The 19,881-nt window shown below is 40.3% G+C and overlaps 1 protein-coding gene across 1 annotated transcript in view; it reads right to left on the reverse strand.

Annotated features, from left to right (window-relative positions):
• LOC122712828 (complexin) overlaps window positions 1-19,881 on the reverse strand; it is a 238,409-nt gene that overhangs the window by 140,360 nt on the left and 78,168 nt on the right. The window contains exon 2 of the mRNA XM_043932759.1: window positions 8,765-8,859. Within this exon, the coding sequence (XP_043788694.1) occupies window positions 8,765-8,819 (55 nt within the window). The 5' untranslated portion in view covers window positions 8,820-8,859. The remainder of the gene's footprint in view (window positions 1-8,764; window positions 8,860-19,881) is intronic.

Genomic DNA, 19,881 nt, shown 5'->3' on the forward strand with positions numbered 1-19,881 from the left:
AATGAAAGAGGAAGGAATCCAACAATCGTTATAAATATTCCGCCATGTTAGTTACGCTTGCTAAGTGACAAACATCTTGCCCCATCTCGTTCAAAATCAGCAGGAGGCCGAACGCGTTGCGCGAGAAAACGTGTATACACGAGTACATACGTGCGTACAGGCATACGTACACGGAGACAGAGGATCGCACGATCGCGGTGAAACCCGTGGTCGATTTGCGTATACGCGTTTACCAGCCACTTGGCTTCCGTTTGTTTTATATTTGCCCGATGATTTACCGACCCCCGGTGACTGACGTTTAATTATTCCGCACCGTTTTGCGCACCCGTCACCGGGTTAATTTAATAACTCGCCGCGGATCGCTCGCCTCTCCACGCGTCACGAAACGCCCCATCGAAACGCCATCCACCTCTCTCGAAACTAATTTTCAAATTGGTCTCGGTTTCGAGGGATCAGGATCGGTTTTTTTTATTTTCGAGTGATTAAACGAGACGCGACCGCGAAAAATGGGAGTGGACGATGGTGGAAGATCGAAGAGGAGGGGATCGACGAATCGAGGCCGAATAGAACGAAGCGCGAGATTCAACGAGTGGATCGAATTATCTTCTCCTTCTTCTTCCATCGTCGAGTCTGTACATATCTACGGGAAGAGTTGCTTAAAAACTTTTTAAACTTTTCCCATACGATGGGATCGTGAACCTGATCATGATCATGATCGGATAAGGATAATAAGGAGAAGAAATTTTGTTCGTATTATATATATATATAAAACGTAATTGGTGAATATACATTTAAGAAAAAAGTATATTTGAGAGAGGAAATGAAAGTCTGAAAGCGCCTTTTACAAAAATTTAATTTGCATTACGATTGTATCCCTCCCCCTGTAGATATGAAAATTTTATTTCTATGCAAATAAGATCTCTCTGGAGAAGAGATTACCGGAGTTAGAAGTCTAAATCCTTTATTCTTGCGGATAAAATAGATGCTCGTGGCAATTTACGATCTCCGCGTGGAAATCGAGGGAGGATTTTATTCTTGGAAATCGATCAGACTCGGATTCGCTTCGAAAATATTTATTATTTATCGATCGAGTATTAAATATTATTTATTCCTGGAGGATCTATATTGGAGAACGACGAGGGGGAATCGTACGTCGGGAATGGAATATTGGAGAGGGTTAAGCGCGTGTCGACGCGCTTCGGTCTGTTCATCGATACCGCGCGACAAACAATCGTCCCAATTAATTATGCGCCTCGTGATTTATTTGAGGGCCGGCCTAGGCATTTCAACGAGCCATCACCGACGTCGCTGTCTCCCTGCTGTTGACACCAATGCACTTTCCAAAACGATCTACGGCTTCGTACACGATCCAGGATGTGCGACCTCGTTCGAGCTTCGTTCCGTTGGAAAAATAACTCGAAACCATTTTTCGATTCGAGTTTTTGATCGAAAGTTAATTCGCTGTAGATAATTTCTTTTTTTCGAAGGGGAGGAGGGGGATCAGCTTCGAATAATTTAATTTCGTCGAAATTTATAATTATACGCGAATTATCGTTATATATTATCAATAATAAATAATAATTAAATTATAAACTATCGTTATATAATTTAATAATAATAACTTTTTCGCTTAAATTTGCCCAATTAATTATTCAGAAGGGATATAACGTCCGCATCGTGCTCGCTGCGAGTAATTTTCGAATTACCATCTTCGATCGAGCAACTTGGTCCGTTCGTCGCAAGTTTATCAATAATAAATCCCCTTTAAAGAATCGATGAATCCGTAATTTTCACCCCTTCGTGTCAGAGATTATCTATATACGGCGAAATACGAAATAAGGAGAATAAAAGAGAAAGGAAGAAATCGTTGGAACGAAAATAAATTCGAAAGAGAAGAATTGGTCGCGGTCGTGGTTTCTCGTTTCCCGCTTCATCCCCGGATGGAAACTTGGTGGAAAAAAAAAAAAAAGAAAAAGGAAGGAAGGGGGCGCATCGTAAATAGAGTAGAATGCGGGAGTTTGTTTAAATCAGGGAAGGAGGGAGGGAGAGGCGATCATTCCGGCGCGTCCCTCCCCTCCTCCCGAACCACATCGGTCGACCAGCATCGGCAACTACGGCTCCGGCCAATTCCGACCGCAGCACGGATCCGCCATATTCAACCTCTGCCCCCCGGCCCAGATGCGCCACCGGATACGGCCAGATAATTGATGCAACGACATCGCGCTCGCCCGGATGGAACATGCGACGATTATCTAATTTATCGGCCCGTTAATTAATTATTTCTTTCGAACCTGTCCCATTTTCAAGAAGAAGTTTTTTGAAATTAAAACGCTTGGATCGTTTTTTTTTTTTTTTGTACAAATTTCCGAGATTAAAGATTCAACGTGGAAAATTTTAAAGTGGAAAATTGTTAAAATTAGAAAGATAGGATCTTCGAGATCCTAAGTTGTTAAAAAAAGTTTCGGAATTAAGAATTGGAGGCGAGACTGTAGAAAAATTATCCTAAATTCGAGATATTTGCAGCCTTAAACCGATCGATTCGAGACAAAAATTCCGAAAAATTTGTTTCGTTTTATCGTTCATTATCGAAAGATATCACTCACGTGTATATACATATAACATCTATACAACTAAACGATAATAATGATTGTTTATAAAATATTTTCAATTCGATCTCGCTAAAATTTCGAAAGTCTTTCAGGACAGTTTTCAATTTTTCAGATTTCAGTGGTGGGAAGAAAGAAAGAAGAAATAAGCGTGCGTTTTGGGATGAAAGAAAGTTGGCCGTGACGCTCGGTTTAATCCCCTCGCAAATCCTTTGAGCCCCATTAGCGACCGGTAGCCAGACCGAACTTGTCTCGAGCACACGCGTGAATTGTCGTACACCGTGAGCATAAATATTATTTAATCTTCACAGCTCGTCCAACGCTCTCTCGACGCTTTCGATAAATTCGAGGAACGTCGCCACTTCTATTTGCATCCGCCATCCCCTCATTCGAATATGACGACGAGAGGGATAAGATGAGCGTAATAATTTAGGAAAATTTAAGCGCGTGGGGAACATTAACATGGCGAACGAATCATCGATAATGAGGACCCACTATGCGCGAAACAATTCGCCGCCATTTGCATACCATTTGCGTGATTTATGATACTGGAGATAATTATCTTCCATGTATCCATACATACGTGCCATCGCTCAACCGCGTATTACGCGTTTCTCTCTTCCTCTTCCTTGCCATTATAATTATTTCCCGATTATTTATTTGTTCGCGATTTCTTAAAAATATCGTATCCCCGATCATCTACTTTTCCTTGAAGAGATATTCCAAAGATATTTCGAGATTATTTTATTTCATTTTATGGTTTAATTCGCAAGTAAAATCGAAGAAGAGTCGCGTGTAAAGATGGGATTGTTCGAATTCTTAAAAATATCGTATCCGGAATTTTTTTTTCTTTTTTTTTATTCTTCGAGATATATTCGAAATATTTGAAATTATTTAATCGTATCTTTTAAATCGCGCGCAAGGATTGGAGTAATTCAATTTCTCTTCAATTTCTTGAATGGCGTGTACATACGCAGCTCATCGGGTTTCGATAGCGGCATAATTTGCGGTTAATAGTCGATAGGTGTTTGCCGTTTCGAATATCGAGGAGGTGGAGGGTCTCGAGTGGAATCGTATCGCCGAACCGCGAATAAATCCGTCGCGAATAGGATTATCCCGCCTCCTTCGAGCCTTGAATCGGATCCAGGAAGACAAGGAACACTGTGAAATAGGGAGATTTCCAGTAGAAACGTCAAATTTTCCGGCGACGGATATCCAGGGAGGAAGTGACGCCCGATATTTCTACAAATTTCTATCGTATTATCTATCGTTTCCTTTTCTCTATTGCGTAAAGTGAGGATCATCGGCGCAAAAAAATGTAAGATTGTAGAAATTGTAGAAATTTCAACGATTTATCCTTTACTTCCATTATTATTATTATTATTATTATTATTATTTTATCATATGACTTTTGGTAAAGTAAAAGTTATTATTATTTTGTCGAAAATAGTGAAAGAAGAAACGAAATAGTGAAAGAATTATATAAAAATTTAAAATGTACACATTGATCGATGAATAATCCTTGAGTCGAATTTGCGGATCGAGAAAGTGGGAGCGCAGGATATTTGCGACTCACGTCTCTATCTAAGTGTATGTATATGATAATGGAAATTCGAGCAATTCGAAAAAAGGAAGCGATACTTGTAAAACTTTTTCAACAAATTGTTCAGGATCAGAAAAATCGCGGAATAAAAAACTATAAAATTTTAATAATCCGATAAATTAATAAGAGACCTACTTTTCCGATTCGCCGTTTTCGAGATACGTTCGAAATAGAAACAATTCAAACAATTGGAATAAGAAGAAGAAGAAAAAAAAGAGTTATTTCCCTATCGACTTTTGCCAATTCAATGGGAAAAATGCATTTGGAGGAACATATATACACATATAGTATATGGAAGAGAAGCCATGTCCCTGTCGTCGAAGACCAAAAGCCATTCGGTCGACTTCGGAACAGTGCAACCGCACAGTGGCGTAGGTCGCGGTCGATCGATCCACGGGATTTCAATTAACCGAGTGACCGAGGAAAAACTGCAGTTTGGATGCTCCAGTGTCCGGAGGAGGGGTGTGAAAGGAGGCCAACTCGGTATTTATATGTGTCACCGGTGAATCTTCGTGGTGGTCTCCCCCCTCTCTCCTCCACTCTACGTTCAATCCTCGTATCGCTTGTCTATTCTTTTCTTACCGAATTTTTTTTTTCCCCCTCTCTTTTCTTTCTTTTTTCCTTTCCTATCGATACACTCTAATCTCTCACCTATCTCTCACTTCATCCCTCTTTTCTTTCTATATATTTCTTGCAACCTCATCACCTCTCTCTTTCTCTCTCTCTCTCTCTCGTCGTTTTCGATGACATCCGATCATCCCTTTTTTACAACCTCTCTTTTTCATCCCCTATGTTCGCCGTTTCTTTCACACACATATATATATATACACGCTCGTTTCATTCTCCATTCTCTATATTCAGGTCATACCAAAACTAATTGCCATTCGATTCGTCCACTCTTTGAAGCTTGACGAAAGTTTCCCACCGCATTTCCCGTTAAACCCCCGCCCCACCCCCGAACAAACCGCCGAGGGTTTCCGCCACTTGGAACTTCCGACCTCCCTTCTCTTCCTCTCCTCTCTCTCTCTCTCGATTGCTCTACATCGCGATGGACAAACCGTGATAATTGGCGAGGGAAGCGATTATTCGAGGATTCGAAAGAAAGAATCGATCCTCCTAAATGTTTCTCGCGTAAACTTTACTTTCTTTTTTTTTTTTTTTTTTTTGAATGTTTCCTCTCGATGATACGATGAAAATGGGGATTCTAGCAGAAGAATAAAAGAGCTGATTTTTACAAAATGATTTTGTAAAAAATAATATACGAGAAATTTTGCGTTGTATTGCACGTGGAATAAGAAACGAATGTGAAAAGAAGAAAAATGTAAAAGAAATTCGCGATATCGAGAAGGAAGACGACGACGACGTTACAAAAGATCTTTGGAAAATAATGTAGGAAGGATCGACATTGTATGAATAAGCACGAATAACAAAAGAAACGAATTAACAATAAGAGATGTAAAAGAAGTAGCATATAAGGAGCGTATCGAAGAAAAAAGTCCTCGTAAAGTAATATTCAAACGTCTTTGCAATTGATGGTGGATGCATGCATGGAAATGTAAAAGAATTCGTATCGAGGAAAAAACGACGATATTGAAAAAAAGTGCTTGCAAAATAATGATATAATTAACAACAAGAAACAGAAGATGATAAAAAATTCCTTGTAAAAATGATATACAAAAATAATAATAACATAAAATAAAGTTCAAACGTTCTTACAATTGGATCGTATATGTATCAAAAAAAGAACTCGTATCGAGAAGGAAACGACAAGATGTTAAAAAGAAATATTTGCAAAATAATATAGGAAGAATTTTGCGACTGAGAAAAAATAAGAAACGAGGGATGATATTAAAAAATTCCTCGTAAAAATAATATATAAAAATAATAATAACGCAAAATAAAATTCAAACGTTCTTACTACGTAGAAGAGACGTAGAAAGAACTCGCAGTATCGACACGGGATGCGATATTAAAGACCTCGTTGTGGAATAATAAATATAAAACTAGTAACACACTGTTGTATATAAGATTCTTCTTGCGATTGACAAAGAGTTGGCGATATCTGAGAGATGGAGGGGGAGGAGGAAGAGTTGTAGTTGGACGGACGGATTGATCGATCGCATCGAAGCGAGTTAAGGTCGGCCACGAAGAAAGATTCGAGGTCGAGGTTCGGTTGACGAAGGTTTCCCATTACGGATTCCTCGCGATACGGTTGCCGCCCCCCTCCTCTCGGCTCGCGGCTCGGGCTGAAACTTTCCCTTAATGACACAAGTTTTATTGCGGGCCATCGTTCAAGCTGGCAGCAAAGCCGACAAGCCAGCCGGCGACGCGTCGACTCTCGGCCTAGGCGGGTTGCCTCCTCTTCAATTCCCCCTCTAACTAGCCAACTTGTAATTCTAAACTCGAATAACAATGATTAAGTGAGCCCCGTTCGCCAAATGGCGTTTTCCAAGCTGCCCAAAGCGGAAAATCCGCGGAAAATTAAGGGCAACCGTGGAATTTGTTATCTTCCGCGAGGATCATCCCCCGCGTAACCTCAAAGATTTACCTTGCCACCGGTGGAGAGGAATTCAAAGTAGGAAAGATTACAGACGATCCACTTTGAATTTTATTTTTCATCGACAGTTTTTCAATTTTCGTCGTCCGTTTCTGTTTGCTATTGGATGCTAAGAGGGATGAGAAAGGGATTCGAAATAGATACATCTCATCGAATCTGAAGAGAGACGTACGAAAATTTGAGAAGGTATTCGATTAAAATTCGAATTAATTTAACCACGCACTCCGGACTCGAGTTCGACGGTTAGCGCTGGCGAGCCGATTATCCAATCGTGTTGGATAACACAATTTACCCACGAATGATGTAATCGATCGACACGTGAAAAGCCGCATCTCCGAGTTTTAGAGAACCTTGGATGGCCCTCGACGATGCTTTAATCAATCCCCCTGTCCGCTCTGTGGTCGTCCGCTTTAATCTCGCGATTCGATACACCTCCCCCTCCTCCGTATATGGACGAAAGTATGGGATGCCATTCACCCGCAGCTGCGCGTCCATCTATCTCCGGATCTCTCTCTCTTTCTCTCTCTCTCTCTCTCTCTCTCTCTCTGTGGCGAAAAACTCTCGAGAGTGGTCACCGAAACGCAAACTTCTGGAAACTGGAACTGCGTATGATGGAAAATATCGAGCCCCAACAAAGTTATTAAAATCGATCGACTGGTTTCTATTTTATCGAGCTTGTTGTGCGTGTGATCGAAGCGTATTGCGTTCCCTCTCGTCGAGGAAGATGAGGATTTCTTTTAACTTTGGATCGGGGGGCAAAAAAAAAAAAATGAAACGAGAGCACGACAAGCGGCATTTCTTTCTTTTTCTCCGCCTTCTCTCGTCCACGGGGGAGCTCACGGGTGCTTCGTCATTTGATCTAATGCTTTCTTCCTTCCTTCCTTCCTTACGTTCCGTACGTGGCGATCAATCTTAATTCGTGTGTTAAATTACCGCGCCGAGAGACCGATGCCCCCTCCCTTCCCCTCCCTCGCCGAAGAAATATATTAAGACACGATGAAACCCCTCCCTCCCCCCCCGCGCCGCCCACTCAGTCTCACGTTCGCGCCATTAATTCGTCACGATCGCTGCCCAAGTATGTTCGATATCTGCCGCTTTATATCGAGGAAAACTTTCCGTCGATCGAGGTAATATCGTCGTGATCACCATCGGATGGCTATACGATACGATCGTCCTCCCCTGTTCATCTTTCGAGCATTCATCATCCATTCTCCCTCGATGGAACTCGTTCCTACGTGTATATATATATACATATGAATTTTCTTCCGGATCCTTTCTAACTTTGACTTTTTCTTTAAAGCGAATTCATTTTTGGAACGAAATTTCCATTCGGTGTATAATACGAGGAAACGAAGAGAACTTCATCCAAAGAGTTATAATTTTTCGAATCGACAAAACACCAGTTTCGAATATTACCATTGAAAAGTTATTATTTCGAAGCAATAAATAAATTCTTTTTCTTCGAATTTCAATCATGCGAATTCCTTTCGAGGAGAAGCAAGGAAATTTTGGCAACAACGTTTCTCTCGTTAGTTGCCAAAGTTTAAAATTATCGGACAGTTATTTTCGACGAAAAGCAGCGAGAATTTAAAAGAAAAAAAAAGAAAAAAGGAAAAGCTTTATTCACTGCTACACCGACGAAACGTATCGCTTTCGAATCGAGCGGGTCTTGGTTAATTCGGTTTCTTGGTCGCGTTAAACGGAGATCAACGATTTCCGCGCCACGTAAATTAGTAAATTGGCTGTCAGTCTGCGGACTGTAATTGCATTCGGCCCCGTTACGCAGCAATAGCAATCGATACTCGATCTCTCCTTCTCTGTTCCGCCTTTTATCGGCTACTCGGCGAAAACCGCTTTCGAAAAGCGATCCTTCCGCGAAAACTCGAGGATCGATGGGCTATAATTGGTAATTGCTCGTGAAAATTGGACACGGCGCGACAGGAAAATTTTCAGAACACGGAGTAATGACCTGAAACCTATTTCTGAGAAAATGCTCACCTTTAACCGCGTTCAGCTTGTTGCCGACCATCTGCTTCGCCACGAAAGCTGCCATCTTGGTGCTCGCCGATCAACGCCCTCGATAATCGAACGCCCTGGAATCGAAATAATTCACTGTGAAACACTTCTCATTGAAAGAAAGAAAAAAAAAACGGATAATAATTCACCGTATAATAAATATCATAATTTTTTAATCTTATTTTATCGCAGATATAAATGTTGTAAATCCTTCTGAAATGCACTCGGTGCATAACGCGCAATAATGTAATAAACAGAAACAACACTTTCGATGAATTTTTTACGTGACGTGAAAGAGGCAGTCGGTAAATATTTGTCGCGTAATAAGGAAATTACACGCGGAACGAGCGTACAATGTTTTTACGACGATTCGTAAAAACATCGTCCCCTTTAAGATACGCAAGAAACGACGATCCTTTCGACTTTATATATTCATACGTGGTGAAATCTCTTTTTAAGGAGCAACCGCGTTTCGATGTAATAATCGTTACACGCTTCTCTCGGCTCGTGTATATCCCTCTTTACAACGTTACGAAAGGCTGGATTCGATTCTCAGATATCTCTCACGCGTATATACGGAGGGGGCGGAGGATCGAAATGGCGCACTTGGACCGCGTAAACCCGCGAGAATCCCCCCTCCACGGTTTATTAGAGGCGTTAGACAGAAGAAATCTGGTTTCCGATAAAACTGTATCTCGACCCAAACATCCACGGATGTCGGAGATGTCGGGGTGGAAAAATATCCCGATTCGGACGAGGAAGAGGAGAAGACACTTTTGTCGCCTGGAACCAAAGGGAGGAACGGAATAATTTCGAGGAGGCGGGGAAGGCTTGGAAATAACGGAGCAACGGGATTCTTCCTTCCGGTTTCCTTCGGGCGACTCGATGTGGACCGATATGGAAATAAATGTCATGGAACGAGCGGTGGAGCTCGTGCTTCTTTCCTTCGAACATCTCTTCGATGGAACTCGTGACGGTTGCTTCGCAAATACGAGATCTTTATTCCCTTGGCTTGTAGAAATCGCATACGATACAAATTTAACTCCTATGCCACGTCTCCCAGTGCTGTTTCCCTTGCACGTAATGGAAAATTTTTTAGTTTTGCTCGTTCTTACGTAGTTTTATAATCCCTAGATTTGTTTTCTCAACAATATATAGTAGTGCTTCTTGTCATCCCTTTGCTTCCAATTCAATACAGGTGCAAAAATGGAATTTGCATCTGATGATGGATATTAGAGGCTATGTTAGAATTCCATTTTCTAGAGTTTAAATCATTGCTATTAGATCAATGTTATATATGATGGTGTTAGAAGCTATATTAGAATTCTATTTTCTAGAACTTAAATCATTGCTATTAGATCAGTGCTATATATGACAATAAACAATATTATAAATTTAATAAGATCTAAACTTATATTTTTCATATTTGCATCTGATGATGGATGTTAGAGGCTATGTTAGAATTCCATTTTCTAGAGCTTAAATTATTGCTATTAGTGCTATATGTGACAATAAACAATATTATAAATCTAATAGGATCTAAACTTATATTTCTCATATTTGCACCTGATGATAGATCATGTAGCCAAGAGTTACCATCATTTGTTTTATTTTCTAGAGCTTAAATCACTAGTATAGATCATTATGTGACAATAAACAATATTGTAAGTTCAGTAGGATCTAAACTTAAATTTTTTTCATATTTGCTGATGGATCATGTCACTGGTAGCCAAGAATTAACATATGTTAGACATATGTTCTACTCTAGAGTTTAAATTACTGCTATTATATTATATACAATAAACAATATTATAAATCTAATAGAATCTAAACTCATATATTTTTCATATTTGCAGTTGCTAATGGATCATAATTGTAGTCAAGAGTTATTTCAGAATTTTATTTTCTAGAGCTTAAATTATTGCTATAGATCAGTACTATATAATAAACAATATTGTAAATCCAGTAGGATCTAAATACTTAAACTTATAAAAACTTATATATTTTCCATATTCCAAACATTTCATGTTTCAATCACACGCATGCAAAAATTCGAAGCGTGTTCTCCTCTCAAAGAAGAAGTTGGTCGTTTTCGGTCTGAAAACATCTTTCGAAAGATATGCCATCGTTCGACTAATCGTCGTCGAGGGGGATCCCCTATGCTTGAAATATTACCCTTGGATCGTCTCCCTCTTTTCATTTTCTCCTCCTTCTCCTCCCCTCCTCTTCTCCACCCCCTCTCTAAAATGAAATACGGATCTCGTGGGAGGGCCGCGTCAACTTTCGATGTCGTCGTCCTCGATTTCGAGCCCTCGTTGGCGCAGGTATTTTAATCTCGCGCGTGGGCCACGTAACGTAGGAGGGAAAGGGTGGTGGTGGTGTGAGGCGGTGTGAGGACGAGGGAACGCGCATGGCTAGTAACGAGGCGATGCTTATCGGCGCGAAAACCGCCGCGTCAGCGCGCTCTATAATTTAACGGAAACCTCTGGGTCACCGGGTTGATACTTGGACCACTTTCGGGTGGCCTTGCACCTTTCCAGATGAGCACCTTCTAAGGGCGTCCACGATATATACGCGTTCGTGAAATTTTTCCAATTCTCGCTCGATGTCGTATATTCTTCTTAAATTTATTCGATCGAGACGAATCTCGATGATGCAATTTAAAAGATAGACCGATGGGATGAGAGAGAGAAAATTAAAATTTTAACTTTTATGGATCATGAACGAGAAAGTGCCCCGCTGTTGTATCGTCGATAAACCATGTTGTATAATTTTATTTCTAGAACTTTTAGATCGTATTTGAAACGAGCAATCAAATCCTTCGCCTCTTTCACGACACTGTTTGTTTGTATATCCATGCCGAAGAAATACTTTTAAAAGTAGGAAAAAGAGATATCGAGAGAAATCTTTGTAAATATATATGAAGAGAGGATCGAAGAAGAATAAAGATTAAGGTGATCGATGGAACGAAATTAAGAAGAATCAACGTTATGTAACGATATCCACGGATTTAAATCACTCGTTCTCGATTCCTGTGACGGAAGTTCTATTCCCTTCCTAGAACGCGTTAATGTCTACGGTTTGGCGCCAAGGAAATGGAATTGTTAGACGGATCACGCCATCTCATACGCCGTTCCATTTGCGAACCGGGCCCGGCGAAACATTTCCCCCTCCGGGTTTCCATAACACGAGCAAACATCCCATAAACAACCCAACCTCCTTCTCGAAGAGGAGATTCCAAGATTCCTTAACCAAATGGCGGCTATATAGCTTCAGATTTGTCGATGTGGTGGAAAATAACGGCTCCACCAGTCACATATTTTCCGAACATTAAAGTAACTTGTATTCGCGAGTACAATTAAACCTTGAACCTTCCCTTTCCCACGAATTTATATCAATTCGCATCGACCTTGTAAGTAAAATATACCCATCATCCCTCCATATAATCTCCTTTTCCAGCTCGTTCCAACGACATTTCCACGAAAAAAATTCAGATTCCTCCTACGCGGGGTCCATCGGCGTCGCTTATCTGGCGTCTGGCTAGGAAACGGTTCTAGCAAAGTGGCTCGTAACTGGCCACCACGGAAATACGATCGATAGAGAAATATACGAGAGAGGAGAGAGAGAGAGAGAGAGAGGAGAAGGTCGGTGACGAGAGAAGTGAGAAGACGCCGATAAAGCAGCGGTAAACCGGCGTCGAGACGTCTCGGCGCCTCTTCCTTCCCCTCTTTCGCGATTCCCGTGATTTTCCAACAACAAGCGACAACTTTATCCCAGAGGCGATGGACGAGCTGGCTTCCCTCTCCCTAAAAGATATTACCGTGTTTCTTTCGCGGGGGAATCCGAAGAGGGGGAAACCGGAAGCTTTCCTCGAGCTTTTCGATCGTCGCCCCTTAATCCGACACGGCTTAAACGCGGTTCATCCATACGGAATCAGGCGGCCGTGTTTTTGTTTGCTCGGCCAACGATTAAACGGTTCCTCGCTATCCTCGATCGACCGACGATCGACGAGGATTTTTGCGATGGAAATCGGATCGCGCATGTGATGGAAGGCTGGTCTCTCGGGGATTCGAGAATTTTGAGCTTACTTTGAGATTTTATTTTCTTCGATTCCAATTATTTTTACGCGTAAATTTTATCGTTTAACAAAAAGGATATTTTATAATTTTTATTTATAATAATTACTTTCGAGAAATAATTTTATACAAAATAGCTATTATTAGGTTGATTCTCTTGCGATAATTTCGATTGTTCCTCTTAACTTACCCGTTTTTAATTATCATCCCCTTTTGAACAATGATTTGAAATAACTCTTTACTCGAGCTAAGAGAGAGACGTTGAAAATTTTAAATTCGGATGAAAAAAGAAAAAAACAGAGAGAGAGAGAGAGAGTTTAATTCGAGGACCGTCATCACGATGCTAAAGCCAGTGTAAATCTTCGTTGCAAATTTGTCGTTGCGGATTTCGAAAGATTGGCCGACGCGCAAGGATATCCGGGACGGCGGGAAGCCGGATGAGAGGCGGCTATCGTGTTTCAGAGTGGATCCGTCGCCAACTTGACGCCGCAGGAATTCTATCCTCCAGGAGGAAAAGCAGGAAAGGAGGTTGCGACACACCGTCGTTGAAAAATCGTGGCGCGCGCGGGGGGAGGCTGTAGGATATAAAATAAAAAGCCGAGGGAAAAGGGATATCGCGATCGACAAACAAGCTCGCTCGCGACGAGAAATATTTGCCCTTCTTAAAACTCGACAGCGAGCAATTTGGCCCGCTCGACGAATAGGAGAAGGGGATCTCCGGTGTCGGGGGCCATTTAAAACGCAACCCCTCGCCAAGGAGGTCAACAGCCTTCTCTATAAGCAAGCAAGCAAGCAAGCTTTCATTCGCTTTTTAACTTCGAATTTCGAGATCTCGGGCTCGAATTGACGAAGAAACAAGGGAAAGACACTTTCCTCCCCCTTCCCTCTCTTTGTCCGACAATGCCGCCGGGACGATCCCACTTGGCAACCGACCACTTTCCGGACTACAGACACTACAATTAACGAATTCCAGAAATTTATTCCACCGTGCCGTGGCGGAACTACGAGAGCGAGCTTCGCCGAGGAGAAGCTATTCGTTTCCAGCCTGGGAACCTCCGCGTAATTCTAACGTCCGCGGCTAAAAGAGAGGGAGAGAGAAAGAGAGAGAGAGAGAGATTTAGAGGAGAAGAGATCTCTTTGGAGGTAGAACCTCGTTAGAGCGAGGTGGGCCACTTCGAGGCATCCCCTTTGCTCTCCCTTGTATTAATTAAATAGAGCGAAAAGAAGCTGAATTTGTTCGTTCGATTACAAGTGAAAGATCTTTGGCTTGGGTTAGAGTTAATTTTCCACCTTTCTTCACCGATTCTTCTCGATCGAGACGACTTGGAGTTTCTTTATCAAACGATCGAAGATATGAGTACCTTTTTTTCGTTTTCACGATTAAAAATACTCGCGAAAGTTTCGTTCCCCTCCAAGAAAGGATCGAGGCCAGGGATTGGTAAAACTTTTGAGAAAGGTTTAGCTTTTATTCTATTATAAATCAATTTTCATACATCTCGTTGAGAAGGAGGTGTGAGGGGTAGAGGAAAAGCTCGGAAAGTTCTCTCCGAGTGAAAAGAAAAGAAAAGAAAAAAAAAAAAATTAAGGGAACCGCGGATAAAATTTGATCCCACTCGAGTCCAAGCGAGAGATTCAATTAGCGAAACCAGAAATTCGTTGATGTCCGCCATGGTCGGACAATTATCGGCCGCATTCTCGACACGATCGTGTCGAGGCCCAGCGAAATGCTTTCCCAACCTCTGCTACGTGATCGCGAGGGGACTCGCCGGAACGAGGTCGAACGTGACGTTCTTCCGGGCAGAGCTGTTCGCGAAATTAAGATGGTCGAACGTCTCCAACTATTTTTTTCAAAAAACTTCCACCGCACTTTTCTCGATAGGAAAGGCAAACAACGCTCCGATATGCGTCTATATATTTTGCGATTCATCGCTGTGGACACATCGCAGAGGAGCAACGTCGGTTGGAACACGATCGACTTCCGCTCTCCCTTCCCTTCGAGATTCGAGATTCGCCGCCAACGTTTCCTTCGATACCAGCTTGTTGGCGGAAGCGCGAGATTTGTGAGGGGAACAAAGACGTCGCTAATGGAGAAGTTGGACGCTCGTCGAGAGGGTCGACGAGTTTCCACGATTCCCTTCGACTCCGTTTATCTCCGCGATTCGAAGTTAACCGTGTTATACACAAGTCTATCATCTAAGATCCAATTTATTACTTCATGGGCACAATTTAACGTTGAACGAGGATGTTTTAAAAGCGGAGACGCGTAACCAGGTTACGAGTACGAAACAAAATGTCAATTAGATAGGTATAAGGTAGGGATGAAATGATGGGGATAAATCGTATCGAATACTTTTCGCACTTGTTCTTCACTTTAACGGTAAGGATTTTGTTTAGGTAGAGGTTAACATGACAGCAATGCATTAGAGATCGATTTCTATGCGCTGTACGTGAATCGCAACGATCTTCGGTAAAGTTCTTCGGGATTCTTCGGCTCGAGAATTAGTTGGAACGAATTATTCGAATTGGTAAGTAATCTTATATAATTCTTATACGTATGTATATTTGTATAATATATTTATAATTATTTTCTATATATTTTTATATTTTTTTTTTTTTTAGTTTACGAAAATATGAGCGATCCAGAAGCAGAGTTTTCAAAAGGTAAGTATAAAACAGGTACGTATATTCAATTTTTATAATTAGTCTTAAGTAAAATGATGAAAAAATGTTTTCTCTACAAAAATGGAGTTTAAAAAGGTAAGTATAAAAGGTAAGTATAGAAGGTAAGTATAAAAGGTAAGTAATTTTTAAAAATTAATTGTAAATTCGTTCAAAAGTTTGAAAAATTTCCTGGAATTTCGAGGCTTTTTGGAAGTGATGTCAAATTCTTAGAATTTTTGAAATTCTTGGAAATGACGTCAAATTCCTAGAATTTCTGAAATTCTTGAAATTGAAACTTTTGGTCGAAAATTCGACTTTGTATTAGGAGAACATAAGTTTATAGGAGGTCGATCGAGAAATTTTTCCAAGAATTTCGGCGGTTCTTGGAAATGACGTCAAATTCCTAGAATTTCTGAAATTCTTGAAATTGAAACTTTTGGTCGAAAATTCGACTTTGTATTAGGAGAACATAAGTTGATAGGAGGTCTATCGAGAAATTTTTCCAAGAATTTCGGCGGTTCTTGGAAATGACGTCAAATTCCTAGAATTTCTGAAATTCTTGAAATTGAAACTTTTGGTCGAAAATTCGACTTTGTATTAGGAGAACATAAGTTGATAGGAGGTCTATCGAGAAATTTTTCCAAGAATTTCGGCGGTTCTTGGAAATGACGTCAAATTCCTAGAATTTCTGAAATTCTTGAAATTGAAACTTTTGGTCGAAAATTCGACTTTGTATTAGGAGAACATAAGTTGATAGGAGGTCGATCGACAAATTTTTCCAAGAATTTCGGCAGTTCTTGGAAATGACGTCAAATTCCTAGAATTTCTGAAATTTTTGAAATTGAAACTTTTGGCCAAAAATTCGACTTTGTATTAGGAGAACATAAGTTGATAGGAGGTCGATCGAGAAATTTTTCCAAGAATTTTGGCGATTCTTGGAAATGACGTCAAATTCCTAGAATTTCTGAAATTCTTGAAATTGAAACTTTTGGTCGAAAATTCGACTTTGTATTAGGAGAACATAAGTTGATAGGAGGTCTATCGAGAAACTTTTCCAAGAATTTCGGCAGTTCTTGGAAATGACGTCAAATTCCTAGAATTTCTAAAATTCTTGAAACTGAAACTTTTGGTCGAAAATTCGACTTTGTATTAGGAGAACATAAGTTGATAGGAGGTCTATCGAGAAATTTTTCCAAGAATTTCGGCGGTTCTTGGAAATGACGTCAATTTCTTAGAATTTCTGAAATTTTTAGAAAATAACGGTAAATTTATATACTTACCTATACTTACCGTTTAATACTTACCGTTCCCTTACTTACCTTGTTGGAATTCTCCTTTTTTATTGTATTAATCATTTTTTTGCCATTTTTCTTAATTCTAGAGGATTCAGTAATATACAGGATGGACCGTTTAATTCTATCTGGAATATCTCGTTTATTTTAAATGATATTAAAAAAATGTTTCAAATAAAAGTTGAATAGTTTCAAAAGAGACGAATCCTGACGTTGTCAGTTTTTTATAACTATACGTGTAAAGAAGCTGTAAAGATCAACATTTTTTTTTTAAATTGAATCCATGTTTTTTGATCCATTAATCGATTCAGCTCGCCATTTTCTATAAAGAAATATTAGTCACATATATCAAAAAATTATTAATGCAAGAGATAATTGAATATCTCTTAAACAAATAATTTTTTCCATATAACTAATATTTTTTTATAGAGAATGACATGCTGTATCCATCGATGCATCAAACACGTATTTCTATCTAAAATTAAAAACATAATTTTGACCATTGTATAGTCCATTGACCATTGTACGCGTCTCTCTATGAAAAAAACAATTACGCCATACCATACTTCTCTCGAAACTATTCAACTTTTATCCGAAACATTTTTTAATATTATGAAAAACCTGCGAGATATCCCAAGCTAAACGGTACACTCCCTGTATACGTACTGCGGGTACAACGATATTCATATACGTAACATACATATATGATATATACGTATACCGTATAGTGTAAGGATACATAGGGAATATACATACACGTAGAGAAGTGGTGTAAGGATACGTATAGGGTTCTATTTTAATCCTCCAAGGTAGACGCTCAATGTTACGTACACGAAACACGTACGTGTTCCACTTAATTATTAGGTAATTGCAACTTAGACTTCCATTAAAATTTTGGCGTTAAAACGTCACGATATCGAGTCGAGAACGAACAAAGAGATTCTACCTTGGATAAATTGCCCTCCACCTTATACATACCTTATATATATATACAATGAGAATTGAAAGAACGAAGTTCGAACATTGTTCGAAAGAGAAAACAATTAGGAATTGCGCAATTGTTCCACGAAACGTATATATATATATACCATCTCTCTCGCTCACAATCGCCACGTTCCAGCTAGAAAAGGAAAAGGAATCGCTTTGTCGAAAACGTCTTCGCGGATAAGATACCTTATATCGTGCTGTTCGAGCTGATTGCCACGGAATAATACCGTTCGATACCTTTTTCTCTCGTCGATCACGCTCCGTTTAATCCGTCTCCTCCCTTTGATATTTCCGTCCCCGGCCGCCTTCCAACGTTTGCCCTCGCGATTTAATTCCGCTTGCACTTTCCACCTCAACGAATTCCCTCATTTTAAACCTTAAACCTCTCTCTCTCTCTCTCTCTCTCTCTCTCTCTCTTCATCCACGATACATAGGTGTTTCCTAGGCGTTGAAACACATATATCCAAGGCAAACAAGGATCGCTATGGTGTTTAGATTCGGATGAACGTTTCGATACAGCGTATGATACAGATATTGGGTTGATATTGTTTCGACTAGCTTCGTTTCCAGAAATTCAACACGTTTTTACTCGCAATGCTTGTATCGTTTGTATTTGTTTAATTTAAGGTTTAAACGGTTCCATTTTCGCTTGTTTCACAGACACTTGAAACTTTGCTTCCTCGTAGCTACTTGCTCGCGTTGAAATCGTCGTCGAGGCCGCTTTGTCAATGCGTGATATAAATGTATTCACGTTCGAAATCTCGGAATTTATCCAGGAATTTGTCCAGACTCCATCGACTTGTAACTCGTTAGATAAGCTGCTCGAATGATCCTCAAAGGCCGTATAATGTTCCACGAATATATTATAATAACACGCGTATCCTCTGGCGGGTTGATTTTATTGCGTCACTTCGAACCCTCCTCGAGACCCTCCTAGATTAACCACCGATGCATCCATCACTCGATACACTCGATTCCATATCGTTAGCTCGATCATGGTCGATACAATCCGTGATGATGTTTCGAATTTCGAGTCTCGTTTCGCTTTAACCAGATCGCTTGTTAAAAATATGCGATATCTCCCCCTTTCCTCCTCCCCCTCGATCCCTGTGCGACGATCGCATTCGACGATAAAAAACGGTGGAAAACGGTTCGGCGATGGTCAATCGGTTGCCTGGCGAAAATTTGGCGTGGTTGGGAAACGTGGAAATTACGGGGGCGCGAAATAAATTCAACGACGAAATTGGATTCAGAGAATCGTTAACAGGGGATGGTAAGTAAGAAGTCGTGTAACGCAACGATGATCCATCAACGCGGATCGGTCGATCCATCAAAAACGATTCATCCTCTGGATGTGTAGGATCGTCCTCAGGCCTCGCGAAACCAGCCTCCTCCCTGCTTTCATTAATCATTTTATCCTCCCGTATCCTTCGATACGGCTTTTCGCGTAAAATTGCGACAGAAATTTGTGGGGAGGAATTTTGTAGCCATGGCCCTTTCAAGAAATTTTAAATCCTTGAATAATTTCACGAGACTAAATTTACCGAATATTCAGGAAAGTTTTTTAATCAATGGAGTTATTATTAAAAGTCTCTAATATTCCGAACAACTTTTTTTTATACGTGACTATTATCCCTCGCGCACTAATCTATCGTCGAATCATGTCCAATAAATGGAATAAACGGAGTACAGAGAAAACACACTTTATATTTCAGGTATACAATTTTCGAAGAATTTAATTTTAAAGAAAATAAAAACTCTCTCTCTCTCTCTATATATATATATATTCGTCAATTATTACACGTAAGTAAATAACATAAACGAATAAAAAAAAAAAGAAAGAAAAATAAGTGATGATAAATTGATTCAAAATTGGCACAGTTGAACACACAATTGTTTCAGAATGTTCCCTGACCCGAAACGGGGTGAATTTATCGCTCGTAGGGGAGAGGGGAAGGGGGGGGGCTTAATGGCTCGTCGTCGGTTTCCTTCTCTCCGAGTTTCATCGTCGAAAGCGGTATAACGCGCTGCGACCTTCGTCGAACATCACGAGACGCAAACTACGTACGTATGGTGGCCGTGC

The sequence above is a fragment of the Apis laboriosa genome, unplaced genomic scaffold, assembly GCF_014066325.1.
Source record: "Apis laboriosa isolate Shangri-la unplaced genomic scaffold, ASM1406632v1 scaffold21_cov150, whole genome shotgun sequence".
Taxonomy (NCBI): Eukaryota; Metazoa; Arthropoda; class Insecta; order Hymenoptera; family Apidae; genus Apis; species Apis laboriosa.